At 35.3% G+C, this 24,753-nt stretch overlaps 2 protein-coding genes across 2 annotated transcripts in view; both read right to left on the minus strand.

Annotated features, from left to right (window-relative positions):
- Positions 1-237: 237 nt before the first annotated feature.
- LOC111041968 overlaps positions 238-24,753 on the minus strand; it is a 335,050-nt gene continuing 310,534 nt past the window's right edge. Inside the window, 6 exon segments of the mRNA XM_022326436.1 lie at positions 238-2,748; positions 8,366-9,687; positions 12,737-13,030; positions 13,753-13,972; positions 22,015-22,358; positions 22,708-22,908. Coding sequence (XP_022182128.1) covers positions 2,325-2,748; positions 8,366-9,687; positions 12,737-13,030; positions 13,753-13,972; positions 22,015-22,358; positions 22,708-22,908 — 2,805 coding nt within the window. The 3' untranslated portion in view covers positions 238-2,324.
- LOC111041969 lies at positions 17,018-19,740 on the minus strand. Its single transcript, XM_022326437.1, has 2 exons — positions 18,201-19,740; positions 17,018-18,122 (listed from the first exon to the last, which is right to left on the minus strand). Exons 1-2 carry the CDS (start codon positions 19,571-19,573, stop codon positions 17,168-17,170), a joined length of 2,328 nt encoding a protein of 775 aa, XP_022182129.1. The 5' UTR covers positions 19,574-19,740; the 3' UTR covers positions 17,018-17,167.

The following is a 24,753-nucleotide window of genomic DNA, read 5'->3' on the forward strand; positions in this document are numbered from 1 at the left end:
ACCCAATTAAAGATTATGGGATTTATTTTTCATGTTATTTTGAGACTAATCAAAAATTAAATTAAAATAACTTTTTGAGAAAATTTAATTAAATATAGGATCGATGTAACAATAGCGTTCGTCGGTTTTTTTTATGCTATTCGTAAATAGTTATATATTTTTTTTTCAAGAGTAATTATGAAAAACTTAAATATTATTTTTGATTTAAAATAATTATTCACATTGCGTAACAAAGTAACTAAACGCCTTATAGACGGTTTTTGAATAACAATCATTTACAAAACAGACATGCTATTTAGAATATTTTGTATCAAAATATACTTTATTATTTAAATATACGACGGGGGATTTACAATATTTTACATTCTTGGCAAGTTTGTGTTGTTGCTCGAGGTTAGGTAATATATACTTTGGCATGTCTATCAATATTCAAACGGATTTATCCACCAAAGCCTGGAAAAATATCCCCTACTAAATAAATGGTAAGAACTAAATATTATCGGTATACACGCTGTACCTATAGCATATATTTAATCTATCACGAGAGACAGAATTCTCCTATCGCTTCCCGTGTAAGGAATACCATAATATCGTTAACGTCGTGCCATACGATGTACTTAATGACACAAGAATTAAAAATATAAAATTATATTAAAACCAAACTTAACATCAAAATTCAAAATTGTTGCACCGCAAGGTCCTAAAGGAGACTTGCCAATTTTTATAAACGTCATAAAAGTTTAATTAGATTTTGTCTTTGAAACGGGCAATAATAGTAATAACTTAGGTTTTTACATTTCACCGTAACGTTTAACGATAGGACGTTTCAGATCAGAGTGCCTATAGCCTGTATTTATCATAAATTCATTTTTATCGCCATAATAAAACTATATTTATAGTATTTGAAAATCAAATGACTTATACGATATTGTAATACATTATTTTTGAAATAGTGATATCTGTTAACGGCTATAAATACAGATCAACTAAACTTTGATCACCCAAATGTTCATGTTTGACACTGGCGAGATGCTCCTAATTTGAATTATTTGAAGTAAGCAGAGCAGACTTATTCGGGCTGATTAGATCGATATGATTTATCTCAGGCGGCATTTTTATCGTATCGTGACGATTTCTGCACGGTGGTTAGTTATTAATTATGGCAGGCACAGTTAAGAATTTCGTCAGAACAAATAAACGTGACAAACAACCACGGCCCTACAGTAACGTGGCGAATGCGAGAGTTGACAGAGGCGACCAGTATTGTCCAATACACCCGTCACCCACATCAACAATTATACTAAACCGACGATCTCTCGCTACAAGTCACGTGACCTCTTTAAAGATTTGTAAAGGCGGGTGCCTAACCAAGTCTTGGACACTTCAACGAGCGTTTGCTGATTATCATAATATTCTAATGTGATAAAGTCAATTTTTTCGTAGGTACACTCTTTTCTGAAACGCCCTGTATATACACTCGTGTGCGCGTCTGCGGGCGGTGAAAGTAAAGGTAAATATTACAAACGGCAAAAATACAAACGATAACAATTCGGCGAGAGCGGTGAGGGGTGACGTGTAGATATGCACAAGTCGGATTCCTGCGGTCTGGCGGTATGCATCGCATACCGCGTAAAGGGTTTATTTAAAACAGTATTCCGAACCGGCACACGCGTAGTATACCATGGTAAACGCCGGTAAATACCTGTAAGATGACGGCAATGATGACAATAATAATAATAATATATAGTTAGATACAGCGAGAGGTGTCTGCCGACGATATATTATGTATTATAATATTAAATCTCTGTAAACGGTGTTCGGCAGACATACGGCTACGGTATTATCGAATTCAGTAGAAACGGTTATCATAACAAAGGTCAGTGGTTGGGGGTAGTGGTAACGGTAAACTCGCACGGTCGACATCACACGATCGGATAAGCACGTTCGGGGAAGTGTGTGCAGAGAGTATAACAATTATAGAATTATACTGACATTCCGATGATCGATATTATTCAATCCGAAAGCGTTCGCAGACGTGCACAGTTATTCTTAAAAACGATTTATCTACCTTATATTATGTACAAGATGACTGAAAAAACGAAACGAAACGTAGCGTACCATAATGCTATGTCCGCCTCGTCTAGTTTAGACCATCCACCGTTCGGGTCGACGCAAAATATGTTTGCACGACGAACGCGGTTCATACCAAACCCGACCGAGGTTGGGTGGTTTTGAGTGGTTCAGACGGTCGTCTCGACTCGAAGGCGTTCGGCGCCGCCGTCATCGTCGCCGTCCATGTCGACGCTGTCGTCGCCGTCTTTTCGTCAACACATGCTGTCCTGCTTGCACTCCAGGTACAGGTCGTCCGAAGACGACGGGTACCGCTTGCCCAGTGAGTTCCCGACGACGCCGCCACCGCCGTTTTGTTCCAGGAACCGCTTGTCGTAGTGCGCCCGGTCGACCGCGCACATCATCGGGTCGACGGCGGCCGAGCTCTTTTGGGACGCCCGCCGCCGGCCGTCCTCGGCTCGCCGCGACCTGTTGGCCTTGCACCGCAGGCACACCACAGCCGCCACGACGGTGACCGTGAACAGCACCGCCGCTGTGCCACCCAGCACACAAACGTACATCAGGTTCACTCCGTTCCGGCCCGCGCAGTTGGCTGGGTCCTCATCGAAGCCCATCGGGCAGTGCGTCTCACCGTCACACCAGAACTGCGAGCTGATGCACGCGTTCAGTTCCGGGCACCTGTGAACACACACAACGCGACACCTAACAGTTAATATTTTATAGGTCTAAAGTTCGGATCGCTGTATGGTAGTATTTTTTTTTTGAGATGATTTACTCAATTATAAATTAGTCTTAGCCCTTAGGGGTATATAATAAAACCTACATAAATTGAAGGTGGCTTGTACTATTTAGCATAAAAGTGTCAACAAGTTTTTATTCTAACGGTTAAAAATCGAAAGATATTTTTAATAACTTGGAAACGTGATAGGTACGTAGGTACATAGTTTTATACAAGCATTCAAAATAATAATATTCTTTAAATAGTTAATCAAAATAAAAAAATGATAAAACCTACTGCAGACTATAGGGGATATTTATTTAAAGAATCTTATTGGACTTTCAATCCTTTTCGATTATGTATTAGGTATAATATGAGAAAACCTACATATATTGAACGTGGTGGTTGTGCTTTATAGCGTAAACGTGTACACGGTTTTATTTTGATGGTCAAAAGCCGAATAATGTATTTAGTTACTTGGAAACGTGATTGGTACATTGGTGTGTAGTTTTTACATATATTATAAATATAATAATAAACCGTGTATTCATAATCGATGTATATAAAAACACAAATTTAACTCTCACTTTTTATTGGACACAGGGTTTTACTGCTGTATTATTATGGTCCCGGCCGATTACCAAATAAAACATTTATAAAAGCATAAACAAATATTTTTAATTAAAAGTAGATTCGCAAAGTATGACGTATTGTTAATTATTCTTGAAATCAAAATCAATTGTAAACTACGTGATTGTTTTAAATAAAAATATAAAATATAATAATTTCTGTTCATTTTGTACAGGCATACTGAAATCATTTACACTCTGAGAACTTGACTATTATAAGACTATTATTAAGATTTAAAATTATGACAGGTCTAATAATTAATATGATGTAAGTTATCACTTATCACACTTATAAATAACGAATATCAAATACCTATTATGTAAACGAATTGTATATTATAATATTTAGTTATAAACATACGTAATTTTAATATAAAACGGGAAATAACGTTTTTATATTTTGAAGGTCTTCAGTAAAATTAAAATTTGTGATTAAATATTTATATATTGTTAAATTTATTTAATTTGCTCCGTATACACGATAGAAATAAACGATTGAGGGTTTTTGTGGTTTTCGATTTTTTTTTTAACGCCGAAGAATTTGGAAATTCTTGTCAACTTGATGGAAAAATATATATACTCTTGGAATTTTTCGCATTTGTTCCGAGTAAAAATGGTGTTATCGTCGTTTGAGAACTGTACAAATATTTAGTTCTTTTTGCGCTGGATTATCCGAATTGTTGTCCGAACAGATCGATTTTATTACGAATTTTACCGAATTCATAAACAGCTACATAATATGTATATAAGCATATAGCTGAGAAAACCAGAAGTTTGAATTTTCTGCTAACACACTTTACTGACATAAAAATAATGTATATTGTTTGTAAGTACAATGAAGATTTACTCTTCAATTATTAAAGTTTAATGAGGAAATGGAAAGAAAAAATGGTTTTCTATCTGACATCGACCAACGTTCATTAAAACGGGTTATCCGATGTCAAGAATAAAAAAACGTACTCTCCACTACTCAGTTCTCACTGTATACCGTCAATTTAGTTGAATTATAATAATATTTTTGTTTTATTTAAATTATTTATAATCAGCAAAACATACAATATTTTATAATGTTTTCAAAAAGTTAATTCTTCATAGCCTAGCACAATAATTTATTATTGTTTTAATCAATACGCAAATACCCTGGTATTTGAGTTTAATTAAAATCACATTTTTATGTGATTTTTGATACTGCTAAATTTTGATAGTAATTTTAATCCTTTTATGTCAGAATTTGAAATAGGTAGTTAATTCATAAACAATTTGTTTCAATACTTCAATGTGAATCGAATCCATTTTATTTTTCAACTTTTATATTATAACAATTGCTATAATCCGAAATAATAATAATAATAATTACAGAAATGATATAAAAAAGTGCAAATTAATTTATTTCTGAATATATAATTCAAGAAAATTTTATATTCATCGCCCCAGCCCATTATTCTTTCTTCGATTTTTTTTTACGTTCTTTTTAATAAATCATTAAGTACATTTTGTTATACTTTAGGTAAACTTTTTTTTGCAGCTTTGTTCCAAATTATGGTTACAGCTCAAATTAAATTATAATGGTCACCAATAACTATTTACATAAAGTAGAATTTTTGATAACTTTTATCATTTAGTATTATTCAGCATTTTTTTTCTTGCATTTTGTCTTGCATATTTTATTTCTTTTACCGAGGAAAAATTAAGAAACAGTGTCAGTTGGTTTTTTATTTGATTTCGAGTTCATATTACTTCATTACTATCCTTCATTGAAATTTTTTCTTGTGATACTTTGGTTACTTATAGCCAAAATATTCATAAATGTATACATATATTATAATTTTGAATAAGGATCCGTTTTCATTCGGTAGGTACTTCAATTATTTCTTATTTATATTTATATAATATTCACTACAATTATAAAAAAAATTATAATACCTGATGTATGATTATATGAGATATTTATTTAAAGAATCTTATTGGACTTTCAATTAAACATTTACATATTTACTAATTATACATAATTATATTTTTATAATATGTAGTTATGTTAGAATATTAAGACACGCGTTTTTTGTTTAAATATAAATTAATTGGTTCTTATTGTCAAAGAAGTTGGAAGTAAAAAATTTGCAAAAAATTAAAATTATGAGATACAAAATCAAATGCAATCAATATTTCACATACAATAAATATAATATCATCAATAGTAAATTTATAATTCTTCCTGAAACCATATTGTGATTTTAAGAGTTATAAAATAGAATATTTTTGATTTTTACACCGGTCCATAAGTGATATAAGAAATATTGAATGAAATATTCTGAATTGAAACAAATCTCTAAACTACCTTCTTTAGCAAAAAAAGTTAAAATTTATATAATGATAAGTTTTGAAACTATTTATAATTCACAATCGCTACAAACCAAAATGATAGCCACTATATTAATACATTCATATATTAGATTTAAGTATTCAATAAATAATGAAAACTATTTAAATATTGTACATCATAATACTCCTATCTATACTTAATTTACGAATGGGAAACTGAAAACAAACGTTTTTGTTAGCGTTGTGATTATTTTAGTAAGTTCGAAATTAATCATTATAATATATGTACAAGTTGTGGGTATTGTGTTGGTCGGAGAGAGTCATTATATACTAAATTGGATATAGAACATGCATAATTTAAACACATACCTTTTAATTAAAGTTATACTCAATAAGAATCCACTCAATTAGAAAAATACAATTAGTAAAATAATAATTAAAATAAAAAGTGTACGTAGGTGGTGAGTAAATCTTAGTTTTTCCTATTTGATTGTTTTTTCTATATTTATTTAAATACGTATGCTAATAAAATGCAATGTTAATTCACAATCTCAAGGACACAGTGTAGGTACTTTAATAATATAATAATAATAATAATAATAATAATAATAATAATAACAATAATAATACTCTACTACTATGATCAATTAAATTCTAGTGTAAATTCGGCTTTAAAAAATATAAACATGAATTTACGAATTTTAGTGTGTGTTTGTCGACTTGAGCACTATTAGCGACTACTACCGTATCGATGACCCATACAATTATGATTGAGGATATTATATCAATTCGTTCATTTACGTCAATTTAATTAGAATTACGGTGAAAATGTTTAATTTTCAGTGGAATCTCAATAGGTACGGAGAACGTGTTATTTACAACTACTATTTACCTTAGTTATAGCGAAATGTTGAAAAACTAGGGCCATAAGACAAAAAATGAGTACAAAATGACATTATTTTAGGAGTCATATACATTTACTGTAAGTTATTTTTAATTGAAACAAATCGATGGTAACAATGATTGTACAATATAGTTAGGTAGGTAATAGGATACTCAATACGCATCAACTCCAAAAATATTTTGGAATGAATATTGTATACTCGAACAACGTATGAGGTAGATTTATGAATGAATAATCAAGATAACGAACCGGTACACTATTTATATTTATGAGCAATGTTTTATTTCATTGTTGTTTTTTTATCGTAAAAGAATATTTTGTTTGTTTTAAAATGTGTTAAATTATTTTTGAAAAGAGGTTTTTATTTTTTTTTATAAAAATTGTAAGTCGACTTTTGGGAAGATAAAATATGTGACTATAACTATTATTTTCAGAAAATTGGTTCTGCTATCTCTAAAAAACCATGTGCACAACTTTTTTCGGTGAAAAAACCTGGGTGAAAACGTTTCATCTTCAGTAGGTAAACAAATTAATATACCTATGTGTAGTATAAAAGTTTACATGATTATATTTTGGAAGGAGATAAAGTGTAATGAGAGTGTATAAAGTTAATAAACAAATATATAATTTAAAGGTTAAAAGTAACTTAAAATGAGGATAGTGGAAAATTTAATTTTAATGACTTGGAATCGTAAGTACTTACAGACATAATTATTATAAATAAGTTAGATAAAAGTCACAAGTTAACCCCTTATACTTTATTTTTTCCACGAGATGATTATATTTCGTTGAACATGATAGTATTACTGAAATTGCTTTAAATAATATAAACTTACAACATTAAGGTCACAGCTCTTTTATTTTATTTTTTTTTTTATAAATTATACTTGGAATACTTTTATGCATAGTAATATTGTAAAGCAAAAAAAAATTCTATTACGGCGTTTCATTTGCATAATCGCATTATTATTACACAATAAATTCACATCTAATCCGAGTGATGGGCGGTGTAGTGGGGAATAGTAATTAATTTTAAACACAACGCGCATATACTCTGTATACATATATATTGTGTACGTACAGTGCGGGTTTATTACTATGTTAATATTTTTTTAATCGATTACCGTGTGCACAAATCGAAGCGAATTTGCCGGGCGGCCATTGTTGCCGAACGTAATAATATAATGATATTATGATAATAATACATCAAAGTAATCAATCGAAATGCTCGGGAACCGTGGTTAGGCCTTATGTGCGTATGTAATAGGTATTACGGGGTTTGGTCAGTGCCCGCATGAAACATGTTAACGGTTACGTGTGTAAGTTCTGTCGACTCGTAAATGTGTCCATAATATATGAACAATAATAAACCAATATCTACCCGTTAGTTACTATACGCAGAGCTAAGATGAAATGCATAAATTTGTGTACTGAACAAAAGACGTGGTGTATCTAATAATATTATAATAAAAAATAGAAAATTAATAAATCGTAATATTATTTTAACTTGTATAAACCCGTCTTACTATATAGTTAATTCTATGGTATTAAATTCATAGTAGGTTAATAAATTGGATTAAAGCAAACAAATTTTGACCGCAGCAACTACATCTTTTTTGTCGTGGTTAGTCCCAAGTGTGAATCAATTGTGAAAGAAATTTGTATTCGTTATAGTATTATTTATACGTCGAGAAACAAAAATAAAAACTAAAAAACGAAACTGACCTGTATGCGCATTCTGGGTGGACGTTTGACGACATGGCGTACACGTTGGTGGACGGCATGATGCGTGGCATCTTGGAAACCTCCATCCATGTGACAGCGTACGCGCCGTACTCTCGGTTCAGGAACTCGACGGCCACCGTTTTTGAATTGGGCTGCAGCTGCTGGGCGCCGGTTAGCGGTTCGGCCCAGCCGGGCGAGAACGCCTCGTACGAGCCGCGGAGCGCATTATAGCTGGCCTCTGTGTCGTACGGGCAAATGACCCTGGCGATTTTGGGCCCGTCGCCCGCCCCGGTGTACACCACCACCCGGTTCCGGGTCGGGCACATGAACGAGTTGGTGCGCCACCGCTGGATCTCGTAGCCACGCAACTTCATGTACACGAAGCCGCCGGTGCGCAACATGCTGCTGTCGGCCGTGGCCGGACCGATGAGCCACGGAAAGTCAGCGCACGCGCTCGGGGCCGGTTGTCGGCCACCGGCCGACGCGACGCCGATCAGGTCGATGAAGCCTCCCGGGCCGCGGAGGTGCCGTTGCTTGCGGGCGTCTCGGCATGCATTCTTGTCCGACAGCGGCGCCTTGACGAACGCGTACTCGGCCGAGAACCCAAAGTCCCGGTGGTCCTGTGTCACGTTCATGTCGCGGACGGCGAACTCGACGCGGACCGCCGCCCCTGGATACGATTCGAACGTGAACGGTTCACGTAGCCCGGAGCACGCGCACCCCACCGGAAGCTCGATGTCGGGCCATGGATAGTGCGTGATCGTCACCCGGGCGTGAGTCGCGTCATCCCTGGACCCGCCAACGCCATCCGAGCCCGCGTCCACACCGCTGCCGCCCCCATACACGCACCGAGATCGGTCCGTCCGGGCGTCCGTCTCCGTCACACACGCCGTGCTGACCGAGTGAATCCGGGACACGGTCACCTTGACCCGTTCTTCAGGTGACCCGGGCACGAACCGGAACACGCATGTCAGGTTCCTGCGGCCACCCCGTCCGTAGAAGAACACGTTCTTCGGCGACCCGAAGTACCCTGAACCGGAGGCAAACGTCCGGCTGCACGCCGCCGGGCCCGCGTCACCGGGCTCCTGCCGCCGCTCCGCCGACTGGTCCACGAACTCGTACCGCAACAGGAACTGGAGCGGGAACAGAACCGAGCCCTGCTTCAGGTATATCTCCACCGTCAGCTCGTCGGCCGACGACGTGTACGACTCCTTGGCTGCGCACGGCCGCACGTGCCTGGTGTCGTTTCCCAGTAACGCGTGGTCGCAAAGCCGCGGTAGGTCTTGCTCCTTGCAGAACTCTCCCATCAGTACCTTTTCGGACTGTGGAATAAAAAATCAAAACTAAGTATTATTGTATGGAGCCGCGCGATATTTAAAGTACATTATTACTATTATTATTTTTTTTTTAATACCCACGAATAAAAATATATTCATACTCGGATACAACGAAATGGTTTTCTTTTATCGAGATACACGATATATCCTACTAAAACGGTGATTTGATTAATACTTCTCCTTAGTATGTGATAATAATTATCGTAATAATTATTATACGCTATATGTATTACAATTTGCTCATCGTCGAAATGACTTATTAGCAACTGTAATCAAAATATCCTCTGATAAGTCCAAGAATTCCCAGTTGTAGATTTTCGATATTAAGCTGCAAAGTCGTTTACGGGCCGACACATCTTTCGAGTTGTGATACGTTATCGTAAAAACATACATATTGCATTATGATATTCATCTGTCGATGTAACAGCGTGGGACTTAGTTCGACGGTCATCTATACGCAGATGTATCAAAATTGCCTATACAACTCGCCGGCCGACTGGCATATTAACACAATAACCTACACACAATTTTATTGACTTTTATTAACTATGGCAATTCCGTATGAAGCTAATAGACTATAATTTATGTAGAAATGATAATTTTGAAAATTATGCAAAATAATGGTTTAATAAGATGGTTGGTTTTTCTAAAACTCTATTAAATAATGTTGATTTTTATCTTTAAAATTATATAATATAATAATAATATGTTGTACCTACATATTACGTTTTTAAAAAAAAATAATGGTTTTTTGTTTTTTTAGATAGATTTTATATAATAGATTTTTTTATTCCTTCAGTTGACAATCGATTTTGTCATTAAATTTTAGTTTATGTGCTTTTGAAATATTAATATTTATTTTTGAAATACCCCACAGTGTAAAATCGATATTATTATTGTTATTAGTATATCTACCTACATTGTTCGATCGTTTTAGGTTTCTATATATGATGTATATGGAAATATATAGAATATCTTTTATGTGCCCATTTACCAATCGTGACACGGTTACCAATGCCATTGTTGATTTTATAAAAATAATTTGGTCTACACACAAGAGGTAACATTGTCTTTAATGTTTTGTTTTGTTGTCATTAAATTAATTAAATTATCTATTGTTATTATTCCATTTACCCATTATAGGTGTATTTAAATCAGCAGCTACTATCAAGTATTTATCAATGGTCCTTTGGATATGTTTTCGTTGAATAATATTGTTTATTGTATGGTATGTTATTTCTTAAGCTCAATTCTGAGGGGTAGGGGTGAGTTATTTACGAGTAATGAATTTATACATTATTTTGATAGAAAACTTATATGCAAATGTCTTATTAATTACTATTTATCATAAAATTATAATCTAAAGACTCACGCATATACGCAGTAAAAAAACCTAACCTAATCTAACCTAGGAAAAAAATAATAATGTTCGAGAATTGTATTTTTTTTTAAAAATATTTATGTATATATCATACTGTGTTTACAGATTTCCAACTACAATAATTATTATTATATTATTGAAATCATTGTAACAAACTTTTAATTAAATTACCATAATATATTCAACTGAAATGACAATATTGGTATCTGGTGTTTATTATATAGTAATTAGTATTGCAGCTCACCAAAATGTTTTCAGAAGAAAATTTAAGTCATTAGCATGGTGCTGATATATGCTTATAAGACGTGCTAATTTCATTAAAGAGTTGAAAAGTTATAGCTACTTGGAAGCATTGAAGAATCGAACCTTATACCCTGTAGTTTTCTCCACATAGCATACGTATACCTGCGTATGAAATGTTAAGTTATTTATTATTGATTAAATTCACTTTCAGTTAAACGAAAACATACATGCATGATTGAAAAATAAAGGTTCCTACGCAAATATCTAACATATTTTCATGACTTTTGTATGGAAAAAACCTATCGGTTATGGTACGGTGGATGGTGATACAATACTGCAGTATACCCACGTGACGTGTTGAAATAATTATTTTATTAAAATATGATGTGTTGGAAGCAAAATCAGGGGGACCTACACGGTACAAAATATTTTAAATACCGACCCTTGTTCGAGGTAACTGAATAAAATATTATACAGAACCAGGTCCTACGTCCAAGAACGAATACTAAATGAATATATTCGACATTTTGAGCATAATAAAGTATAAATTCATGCAACTCCACGGGGATACCAATAAAGGCTAATCTAAAAAGAAACTTATGTTGTTAAGCGTTAAAGTACCATTATTATAAACAGATTTTCTTTTGTGCATGACATACCATAAAAAATCTCATAAACGTTTTTTTTTACTTGTTCCAACCAAGTTCTATAAAATGGGACCTTATATTAATACTAACATAACTTTATTTAGGATTTAATGTAATACAGAACATTTATGTATTTTTCAATGAAAATAATATTTAACTGTACAACGTGAAACCGAATTAATAGAAAACTCTGTACAACAAGTACCCACCGAATGGGGTTGGAGTGTTGTTTGAGTGCAGATAACTGTAGCGAAATTAGATACTTAACTTAACTGAAAGATACATAGGTCTATGATCAACAAACAAAACCTAGAGCTATTGTTTTTATAATAATATGATCAGTATAAACTATCATTTTTCATAGAAAACAATATAAAAAATATATAGAATATAAATAAGAAAAAAATATAGAACATATTCAACATATTATAGCGATACCGGAACTAGTATTTACGAGGAATACAATGAATTTGGTTTAACCGTGTGATTTAAACTATGAGTGTAGCTGTGATTGTGAAATGGGGAGGGGGTCAAGTATAAATTTAACTTAATAATTAATACATTTTTTTTTATAGTTTTCGTGTATAAATAATATAAATAATACAGTTATTAGGGAAGAAAATCTCCAAAACCCTTCTGGCTAAGCCACTGCGTGTATGAATTATAAGTTTAAAAAATACCCACCCCCTTCCACCCATAGACGGATATTGTAGGTTAAATTATTTACTGTTATACAGGTGAGGTTAGGTAACGATGATCTGACCTTTTTGGTTTTCGTCGATATGACTTTGTCCCAAATTCGGAGTCTGGCGTTGCATTCGTTGCTCAAGTGATATGCGTTTGGATCAGTGCTGGCTGCATGGTACTTAATGAAAGACAGCCAGACTGTCTGGTGACTAGAACCCTGAAAGTGGTATTTGCAAGACGTGTTTGGTGGCAACGAGTGCCTGGGGCTGTCCAACAGGCCCCAGTTGGTGTTGTTGAACGGCTTGATGAAAAACTCACACTGGCTGGTGTTCTTGGCGTAGCTGGGAGACTTGTTGTCGACGAATAGTATCTGAAAGGTCAGAACAACAGGTCTTGTGTCAGATGTATATACATAGGAATATTGAGTGGCCGGAGTTGTTATGCATAAAATATTTGTCAAATGATACTAAAAAAATATAGTTCAATAAAAAGTTAAGAAACACGCATCAATGTTATAGTATAACAATAGAAATTTTTTTTTTCTAATCCAATCATCAGTATTTCATTTTTGTATAAGGTTTTTGCATACAATTATACATTGAAAATAATCAAATAGATATGTACCCAATACAGTACATTTTAATAATTAAACATGATGATAGTTTTTAACAAAGAAATAAATGTACATTTATCATGTGCGTGTTATTACATATGTATAGTTTTTTGGTTTTTCAATTAATACTAAATACGAAACACTGGAGTTTTTAAAGTCAAAATCAGTTAATATAAATTAATAACAACTTATAACAGTGTAGCAATCATACGGGAAAACATTTTTCTTATTAAATTTTAATATTTGATTATTTATTAACGCCTAGCTTATTTCAAACGTAAACTATAATAAGAATTTATGTTTGAAGATATTAAAAATCTCAATCAGGTACTTACAAAAAGAATATAAATATGACACGAGGAAAATACTGTTTGGGTTATTTGAGTCGTGCGTCGTAGTAATAAAGATAATTTATTATGATTAACGATATAACGATATGATAAATAATATACATTACATATGTGTACAACTATAATTACCTCCACGTCCAATTCAAATCCTGGCAAGTAGCTGAGCGGCACCGGATGGAACGGGTTGTCGAACGCGGAAGTGTGGAATTCCAATAGCATATTGGGCCCGGAACTGACGATATCCGGTACCGCATCACCGCCGCACAGCCTCACCAGTACGGGGTCTGTGGCCAACGACCCGTCGTACACAGTCAAATAGTCTTGAATCACGTTGCACTGGTCCCAAACCCTGGGGCACAGGAGATCAAGAAATCCAATAAATCCAAATGGTTCGGTTGTATTGTTTCGATACAGTAATGTTATACCTTGTGCATAATCAGAGTGATTTTTCAAGTCTACTCAACCCCATTTTTTCTTTTAATAGTACATTTATTCGAATTCTGATTTTTACAATTATCAAGTGTGCCTTAAGATTAGATTCGGGTACTCTCAATTTCCTGATATTTGTTGTATCTACACTACATAAAGAGTGTCCTGTGGCAATACAAACTTCTATTTTTCAATTGAGAAACCGCCATTTTTACTGCAAATTAATAAAAGCGAAAAAGAAGGATTCGTATTTGAAAAAAAAATTTGAATTCTGACGGGATTATCCTTAAGTGTTATAAAAATTGTTGCAAGTATTCAGAAATATTGTATTCCAGTGTATTTAGAAATGTCAAAAATCAAAATTCGAATATATGCATATTGTAAGCATAAAAAAGGGCGAGCATGTTCAAAGGATCATCCTGTATAGTGTGCAATTTATACACACACACACACACACACAATCACTTGTTTATTGATGAATATATTATTATTATTGTTCTAATAATGCAGTCACCCTGTAACGCCGCACGACGTCGCATGTCAAAACGCGTTGATTAACGCGAAACGACAAACGTTAATTTATTACGCCATTGTCGCCATCCACGCGGGACCCACCACCACAACAACAACAACAATAATAATAACAGTTTATGATAGTATATGTATAATAATAATATGATGTTGGCCGATTTCTGTTGTTATCTAATTTATTTTTTCATTCAGATCGATATAAGGGGGTATATGAGTGTAGATAGTACGCGTCGACGCTCGTGCAGCTCGTTATTATTATTACTATTATTATTATTTCCATCGCAAACCCATAGTCGTTATTGTTATTATTTAAACTTCAAAATTTTGAAAAACAAACTTTATTAATATTCGTCACAATGTGCCAATTACGTCGGTATTTTAATATTACATCATAATCAACTAAATAATTCGGAAACTTTCAAGTGGACGTCGTTTTATTTGGTCGTCATTGTTCAATCAAAACTGCTTGCGTCTTAAAATAGAAACAGAATCTCGCCGTTCGGTTCTCGGGAAAAATGGAGGCTACCGTCTAAAGTATTATTATTACTAAATATATAAAAATAATAGTGGTTAAACATCGCAGAAAAATACTTCTATAACAGCACATCATACATATAGGCGCGTCGTTCATTGTAGTAAAAAAATACAAATAACGGACGTGGTTGTATATCATTGTGAGCTTCACCTGTATTTATTACTCACCTACCTATAACTTATAATGAAAAATAAAAAGCTCCACGAATATAAATCGTAATAATAGCCGTTGTATCTTTATACTCAATCTTAACACAAGTATTAAACTTTTATCTTGTCACACGAACATTCTGATAACATTGTCTTGTGATAACTTTTTTACATTTTAAAACTCTGTTACATTAAATACATTTGTATTAAGTTAAATACAGTATATAATATATATATATATATATTTTAATAAAATTACAAGTTTTTGTTTACGTTATATTATTAGTTCACCGTATCTCTGGTCACGCGTATATATATATATTGGTGTCACAAAAATTATATTTTCTAAAAATGTTGAAGTTATGACTTATGTACGTAACTTATTGTCCCTGGGAGGTACTATAACAGCTCGTACATAAAATATGGCCATTATAAATCGTTTTTAAAATATAACTAAATAAAGCAATAAGTTAACAGACTAAAAACTTTGTTTTCGATATCTTATGTTTTCTTTCTTTCGCATCTGATAAATAAAGATACAAGTGCAAGCAAAACATTGATCAAAAAAACAATTGACAGGTTTTTTTTCTTGTATGACTTTTATTTATGATAAACTCTTATTGTTTTTTTTTTATTTAAACAGAATACAATTTAAAAAAAATGTTTTATTTAATTATAAATATCTACTTGAATTTATTAATTTATAATAAGGATGATCTTAGTAAGGTTTCAGAAGATTTTACAAAAACTTATTCCGATTTTCCGTGGAAAAATTCTAAACGAGTAAATATACACAATGAAAACCTTTAGGAAACACAAAACGCTTTTTGTATTTAATGATTCTTTTTTTCAACACACAAAGTGATTTAAACGTCCCAGGCGTCAGATTAATGCTTATTCGAACATTTTAGTTATCCTAGGGAAAAATGTATTAGAAAGTGGTAAAAGTCGTGTTTGGACACATTTTTATTGAAACACATTTGCAAAGTTTTCACCATCCGGAGAGAAAGAAAAATTATACTTCCGAGAAATCTTTGGCCATCGACGTGATTTATGATATAATCGCCTTATTCGTTTTAATGCGAGAATCTTTGTTTTCGCTCGTTCCCTCAGCAGTCATTAAGGGGCCTCGTCGGTTAACAATAACGTTCAGTGCAATGTTCATAAATAACGCCGACCGAGTTGTTTACCTTTCTTGTTAAGTAGTTCATTTATGCTAATTAAGCGTTTACAAAAAATTAACAATAACGACAAAAACGATTTTATGAACCAATAAACTGTTTCGACGGGCATCAATAATGTTTGACAATAGCTGCGTCATTACTATTATTATTATGATTATAATAAAGAGAGCAAAGCCAATTTGGAAAAAAATTACTAAAAATGCAATATACGAGGATAAAAAAATGTAATGCATAACATGATGTAATTTTTTTTTAATAAATATTAAATCGATATGCATTATTTTATTGCATTTGAATTGTAGAAATATTTCAAACGTAAATAATGACAAGCTACACACAATTATTATTGTTGTATAATATTATACTTTTAAATTCAATTTCACAATACTATTTCATTGTTAAAAGTATTTTATTATACGCATTATACATAATATGTTTTTTTAGAAAATAATAAAAACGCAGGTACGTATATATTTTGAAACACTTTTAAGTGTTAGAATAATAATATATTTTAGACTTAGATAAATTGAAAATCGATTACAGAGGTACTTAAGTCATTTTTGAATTTTTTAATGCAGCCTTCGAAAAACCGTAGTTAACTGTCAAATCGATGACCAAGCGAACAGAGAACAAATGTACCAATGTACAATTCAACAGCTCAGATAGACATCCGAAAACTTAATAATATTGAAATTGAAATAATGATGATTGGGTAATTACATGTTTAAGGAGGAATGAGAGACGAGCGGGGATTCTCCACCGAGTTCGAGTTCGAGTTCGTCGAATTCGTCGTCACCGTCGTCATTGTCGATCGGAAGTCTAGCGTTCAACCGATCGGCTAACGTTTTGACAGTCACCAGGTGGTCGGACAGCGCCTTGTTCACCAGCTCGGCCATTCGGCCATCAAATCGGTTTTTTGTCAGCGTTCTCACCACCGTCACTGGCCATGGCGTCTCTTGATCGGGACCCTCCCGCACTTGGCACACAGTTCTCAGCGGTTTGTGGTGGTCGACGAACTCATAACCGGACAGGTCTCTGCGGCATACCAAGTACTTGTCATCGGTTGCTGGATTTTCGAACTCAGAGTCGTGACAAAACTGTATGGCTGGTCCGGTCATCATCATTCGGACTTTGGCGCCATCCGTCAGGTACGTCGCGCATACAAAGTGATCGGCTCGCCCAAAGTCGGCGGAAGTCCAAGTGCCGTCAGCCGCGATTACGGTGACCACGTCGACAAGAAACTCAAACACAGACCGGCCGTCTGGCCACTCGTATCGCTGGCCGTGGGTGTCCTCGAGGCCGTCGGCCGTCCTCGAGGTCACTTCGAAACCGCCACCGGGCAGCCGGGTCACCGCGACCACTGTGCCGTCGGTCAGGCCCACGGTCAGCTCGGTTTGCCGTTCACAACTTGTCACCGTCACCACACTGTGAACAGTCACCCAAAACTCGCCACATTCCAATTTCATTCGGTACCGCTGCTCGCACGCTGTCACCGCGCTTCCGCTGCCATCGTCGTCGAGTAGTTCGTACACTTCAGCTCGAATTTTGGTATCGCCGGTAACCGATATATAGTGTACCGTGGAGTCTGACGCGTCAACGTGACCGAATGCCCGGTACCGGAACACGTTCGGATCGGTCACCGCTAACGGACGGTCATCGCTGTAGCCATAGCTATATCAACCGAGATATAATAACAGTATAATGATGGATGGAACGCTAAACCCGGGATTATCATTTTCTGTTACTAACGTCTTAAAGTCCATCGCCCGAAATGCCTCTTTATGGAACTCTTTGAAATTTCTGGGCCCGGCAAACTTGTGCACGTGTCTCTGTTCGACGAAACGTCCGCGTCTGCCGTCCGTGAATCTGAATACCAGCGTGTCGGCGAGTGCGAAGTATCGAACTTCATAGCTAAAGTGTGTCGACGCGTAGTCCACCAGCCTTTGGGGCAAGACGTGCGGTTCTAAGTGTTCCACGTGACTCCACATTAAGCTCTTGCCGGTGGTGGTGGCAGCGTCGTCATCGGTGTCATTTCCGGCGGCCATCAAGTCCAGCAAGTGATCCACCGCCAAAAACCGTTCACAGCGTTGCCGAATTTCCGGCCGGAACAACGACGGGCCGGTGGTTGCCGTGGACCCGGTCACAGACGGGTCGCCGTCTGTCAGTCGCCAACGTCTGGTGGTGATAAACTTGGCGTTCAGGCACATCTGAAACTGTTCGGCCGATAGCTCGGCGAGTTCCGGGTCGGCGACGGCCCTAAGGTTTTCGGTCAAACACGCTGTTAGTATGCAGTCGGTGTGCGACGGCGCGATTTCAGAATGTTTGTGCCAAAACGCGGACGCGAACGATGCGGCCACCCGTGTCGTCCGTTGTGTGTAATCGACAGCAGCTTCAGAGGAGCAGTCAATGCGGGACGCCACCAGGCGAGCTGCGTCTTCGGCCGCCTTGTCTCCTTCTTCGACCACACCCGACGCCAACGTCCACCGGCCGTCATCTGTCCCCGCCAGGTCTTCGCATGCCGCCCCGCACAGCTGTTCTAAGATGGCGTCCAGAACGGGTTCGAATGCCTGGACACCTTCACCGAAAGTATCCATGATGGATGCGTACACGCCGTCCCCGCAGTCCAAGTCGGCTGCGGCCGCCGAGGGTATGTCTCGCAGGCTACGAGCGTACCACCGGTAGTCGTAGGACAGGTCGTTGACGAATCGCAGCACATGGCTGATTATGTTCAGGTCGTCGTCGTCGTCGATATCCACTGAGCGGTTAAATCCGGACATGGTGATGCCGTCGTCAGACCAGAACGATTCGGACCAGTCGCTTCCGTCCGCGATTTTCGTGGACGAGAACACCACGTTCACGGGCAACCCTCGTTCCCGATACAGCCATCTGGCCAACGTCGGGTCCCGGTAACCGGTCAACACTAACCGGACGCCGTGACCGTGGTGTTCCGACAGCCGGAATTCTCTGTCCGCGGCGTCCAAAATCGATTGCGGACCCGTCCGGTAGTCGAACACTTTTACAGCACGTCCGTCACCGGCGTTCTGATATCTGTACCGCTTGATCGCCTCGTCTGATGGCCAACTCGTGTCCGCATCGTTGTTCAAGAACATCAAAACGCTCATGGTGCTTACCGTGGTATAGTATATGGTATAGTATTTGAACGGGTTAGGTATAATAGGAACTACGTTTGCCGACTTTACTCACAGTCGTCGCGGATCAGGCGCCCACAACAAACGTTTGATGTTGATCATCGTCGTCCGGCAACGACTTCCACCTCTATCAGCGTTAAAAAAAAAAAATTATTTCAAAAACAATAATATGTTTCGATTTTGTATTTCATATTATACTCTCGAGATATTATGATAAATTATGATGGGGGTCTTATAATATTATGCGACGAAAATCTACACGACTGTTGGTGGCTGGGTAAACGACCGTCAGATCGCCATTAACACATTCAGAATCAGAGATAACTTTTGGAATCATATGTTTAGAGATAACAGGTTCCACAATATTCCCAATGATATCTTTACGTCCCGTATAAACTTTAATATACTGATATTATTTTACTAGAAATTATGTGTTTTTTCGATGGTCATACTGATTTTATTTTGATGTACCATTGCATGAAATATTTGATTTTATGTTTCTTATCTGCCAGTTACCTGTTCACGATAAGAGCATAATACAGAAAAATTCGAAACGTAGAGATTTGAATGTGTGTTCAAATTTGAAGTAGGGTAGTATTGGTGCATATATTTTTTTTAAACGATACCTTGGGCTTCAATACCTATATGTGCAGTCTTCCGATAAATCACGATGACCGCAAATGAACTTAAGTATTATAATATTACGGTAGTTGATGAAACGCCTGCAGCAGTCACCCCATATTACAAGTGAAGGTTGTCCATATTGCAATGGTACACACAAAACAAACAAAAAGATTATATCCCAGCCTGACACCGGAAACCGGACATTTTCTTCTATAAGCCCAGACCAGAATGGACCTCCATTATTCGGCGTTACATTGCCAACACACTTTTGCCATTTTATAATGTTTTCGGACGTTACACGTGTAGATTTGTCTTTGTTAATTTGCACGCGCCATTTCGTTTCCCAGGTTTGCTCGACTTGGTCTGAGCGCGTTTTTGGAGCGTAATCGACCGAAATGTTTATTTGTTGTTTGTGGGATATCGGTCGGAATCATTTACGTAGGTTCGTCGCCAACATGACGAAATGGCGTTTTTCCGACGTCTTCCGAAGGATTTATGTCTGTCAAACGGAAGTGAAAAACAAAATAATAACACGAGACACGACGATGCTATATACCGGAGTGAGAACCGTTTGGGCGAACGAACGACTATAAAAGTATAAATGATTTTTATTTTTCTTAGATCACGTTCAATTGGCATGCCGCGTTATTTGTTCGGGGAACAATGCGAGATTTAAATGTGACTTTTACATTATTATAGAGACCGAGAATAATGGAATTTGCTCTTAAACAACAATCGAGAAACGTTCCATTAAAAATACATTAGTCTAATTTATTAAGTTCGCTCGACTCTTATTCATTGTTAGACTTTTTGGCGAGCTAAAATGGTGTATTATATTATATTATATCGAGTTAATACGTGGTTCTTACGACGCCTTATGTAATAAATAAATGTGTGAGCTCGTATAGAATTGTATTAAAATATATCGGAGTGAGATATTTTTTCAAATGTGTATTTTAAAGTGTTGTTGTTGGTCGGTTGGTTGGTTTTGTTTTTTGAAGAAGCGTTTATACCTTTCTAATACAAAATGAATACAGTATTATTCTAATATAGTACATACATAATTTTTGTAGGTAAACATATAAAAGAAAGTCCATCTATATGTTTGTTTGGGATAGTCTTCGAAACTTCTGCCTTGCTTTCTACAAACAATTAACATCAATGAATCGAATCTCGATCTCCTAATCAAAATGGGCCAATAAGACCATGGATAAATAATTAAATTAATGTTTATGAATAAGACCGATCAAATTTATGCTTCCTTCAAAAACTATAGGTGGTGAGAAAGGAATACAATTGAGTAGCATCAACTCTCCAGTTTTCACTGGGAATTTTTCAACAATTGTAATGCATATATGCATATAGTATTATATACGTTTGATTGTTTGTTTCCAACAGAGTTAAACAATACAGTTTGTATTATAATATACTGTAACACATACAGCATACAGTGATACTGACATATTGATGAAAGTCTAGTGAGCAGTAAAAAAAAAAAAACGTACTATTGATAAATATTTTGAATATAATTAAATATATTTGATTCTTATTCGCAGGTTTGGTTCCTATATAAATATTTCATTAAACAGACCATTTTATGAAATGAAAGTTTGTTATAAAATTATGGGGGTTTCGGCGTATTATGTTATACTATTACTATACTCGTATTACAAGCTCAAGCGAAACTGTGTATCATTGTTTATTATTTTTGACGACTTTTTTTGTACGCATCAGAGTAAACCCGTTTTTAACGAACGATTTTGTATAGATACATAGTGTCGCAGACATACCTGAGTGTGCGTTGACTTCGATCGTAGTTTATGACTTGGTCTTTAATATGAATTTTGTGGGCATTCGGCTGTCAGACCACGATCAGGGCGCGCTTAGACTTCGGGGCCGTTCTTTGTTCTATCCTATAATAGCAAGTGACGTTTCTGGGATAAGCGCCCGGGAAATTGGGCGACTGGACTCTGCAGAGTTTACGGTCGCACTGATCGAGTATCCTGTCGCAGTAGCTTCCTGTTATCATCTGTCCTCGCCACGTCTGGAATGTACTATTTCCGTACCGGAGATGTGCGTCGCTCTTTTTTAAATATTTGTACGATAATTTGAAATCGAAATTGTAACCAATGCCCTGTAACAATAGTATATCATTTCAATGACGTATTATTGTATTTAAAACAATTAACAGCGGTACAGTACAACGCTAATGTATTCATAATAATATTAGGGCGATTTATACATCGCGATCGGTCCGACTAAATATATTATGGAGGCGTTCGCTTTGAATAACGGAACGAATAAATCTTCGCCCGAGTGTTTTCTGCAGGACATACGCCTCTATGTAATATAATATTATAGTTTCCGCTAATACGCTGTCTATAGCACGAAGTTATGTTTCTGTTTTTCATAAAAAAGGAAAGTTTTAATTTGATTCCGCACTACTTTCGTATTTATAGTAAATGATTTATAGGGGTTCTTACCTGTTCGGAGAGTTTGGATAGTGTGAGAGTCAGGTTTATCGACCGGGTTTCGCTGTAGTACACCGTAAAGCCCCACGCACTTCCGCACCACTGACCGCCGGTGTCTGGCAATTGAGATTCTCTGATGGACATGTACCCGTCAGGACATCCGTCCAACGTGTACGAAACGAATCTGCCCACGGTAAACGTGTCAAACGTCAACTGCAATAGAATTATTATAATTACAATTAGGTGCCTGAGTATCGTAATATTATTAGAATATAAAAGTAGGTTTAAAAAGTATAGTGACGCGTTTGACACTATTCGCATTCACATGTATATTGTTTTGTAATTATTGTGAATCTACAGTATAGGTATATTTGTGCTGTATTACTATTAGTTATAGCATATTATTACATCGAGATTGTTATTATATATTTTTGAATTAGTTAAACTCGCAGTCAAAATATTATTATTATATTAATTACACGACTAAATCGGTATACGTATATTAAGAACCTGTAGACTGTCCCGGTTCGTTGCATATTGCTAATTTACCTACATTAATGTTTCAAAAATTAATTTAGATTTTAGACTAATCGCTATATATTTACTAAACAGTATATAAATATTCCGCCGAATCCGGTCGTTATTATCGCAGTCGCGATAAAATTAAATAGGCAATATTTTGGAAACAAGCGTAATTTAATTTGACATAATTGCAGCCATAAAATTAAATTAAACTGAATTTTAAGTTTAGGAAAACTGAAAATATATAATGTATTCAGTTTAATCGGAATTTAATACTCAAAATCGTTTGCTTTTTTATGGCAACATTATTCCTATAAAAAGAAAACCATCAGACAGTATATATAAATACTATTATATTATATACACACATAGTAAAATAATGTTGGTTTCAAATTTTTTATTCGTGGAAACGGTTATTTGCATTACGAATTTGTCTGATTGAGCAACCGAGTGACAAACAGGACTGGGTAATCACAGTAGCTAGGCGCTAGGTAATAATATTTTGGAACATTGGTAATACAAATACAAATACAAAATTGAATTAACATCCGTAGCTTTGGTAATAATAAATTTGGTTATGAACCTTCAATAAGAGCAGTAGTATATAAAGCTGTTCTATCTGTTTGTCTGGATTTACATAAATCCATAAAATCATTGGTTATGTTCATCATGTTTTCCTGTACAAGTGGTACAACCATCAATAATTCCTATTTATGTATAAGGTAATATTATATTAAAATAGGACCTCTGCAGTATACAGTCGACTACTCTTGTTCAAATATTATTATGCTTCTCCAAGGTTTTAGTTGAATTTTGAAACATCGAAGTTCTTAAATACAATTTGTATGAAACGATAGTTTACAGACTGCATTTGTTACAACCTTTGTACCTATTCAAACTTGTAAACATTGAGAACAAAATTAAAACTTATTGAATGTGTTAACTTTACTGTTAAGTTATAATTGATTCAATTGTTTGTAATTGTCAATTGTTTTATACATTTATTAATATTTCTATCAGAGAAAATATAGAATATATATAAATATAAATAATAGAACGTAATCATATTATATTATTCATTCTTGCAATGTAACCACTGGGCTATCAGTCCGTGCTTTCAATAAATAAATAATACTATAATATTGTAAAACATAATATCATAGTTCAATAATTGTAATTATGCATGTATAATATTTGATATAAAAATAGATTGTACTAATATACGATATATAATTATGGAAAAATCGGTGATGTAAGTATTATTTTGTTCAATTAAACGAAATAATGATTAATAAAAGAGTTTTTTTTAAATATTTACTTGTGTATTATTTTCAATCTACCTTAAGAATTTTTGAGTATACATTATTTGTTAGCTCAGAGTGCGTTAATCACTTTGTTGAGACTGATTTTCCCAAAACTTTAGAAGTGTGAAGTGGCTACTAATAGGTAATTGCAAACGAGCTTGATGTATCCACAGATCTTAACAGTTATACTAGTTATAGTTCTCATAAATTATAATGATGAGACTATCAAAAT

This window comes from Myzus persicae, unplaced genomic scaffold, assembly GCF_001856785.1.
Source record: "Myzus persicae strain clone G006 unplaced genomic scaffold, MPER_G0061.0, whole genome shotgun sequence".
Taxonomy (NCBI): domain Eukaryota; kingdom Metazoa; phylum Arthropoda; class Insecta; order Hemiptera; family Aphididae; genus Myzus; species Myzus persicae.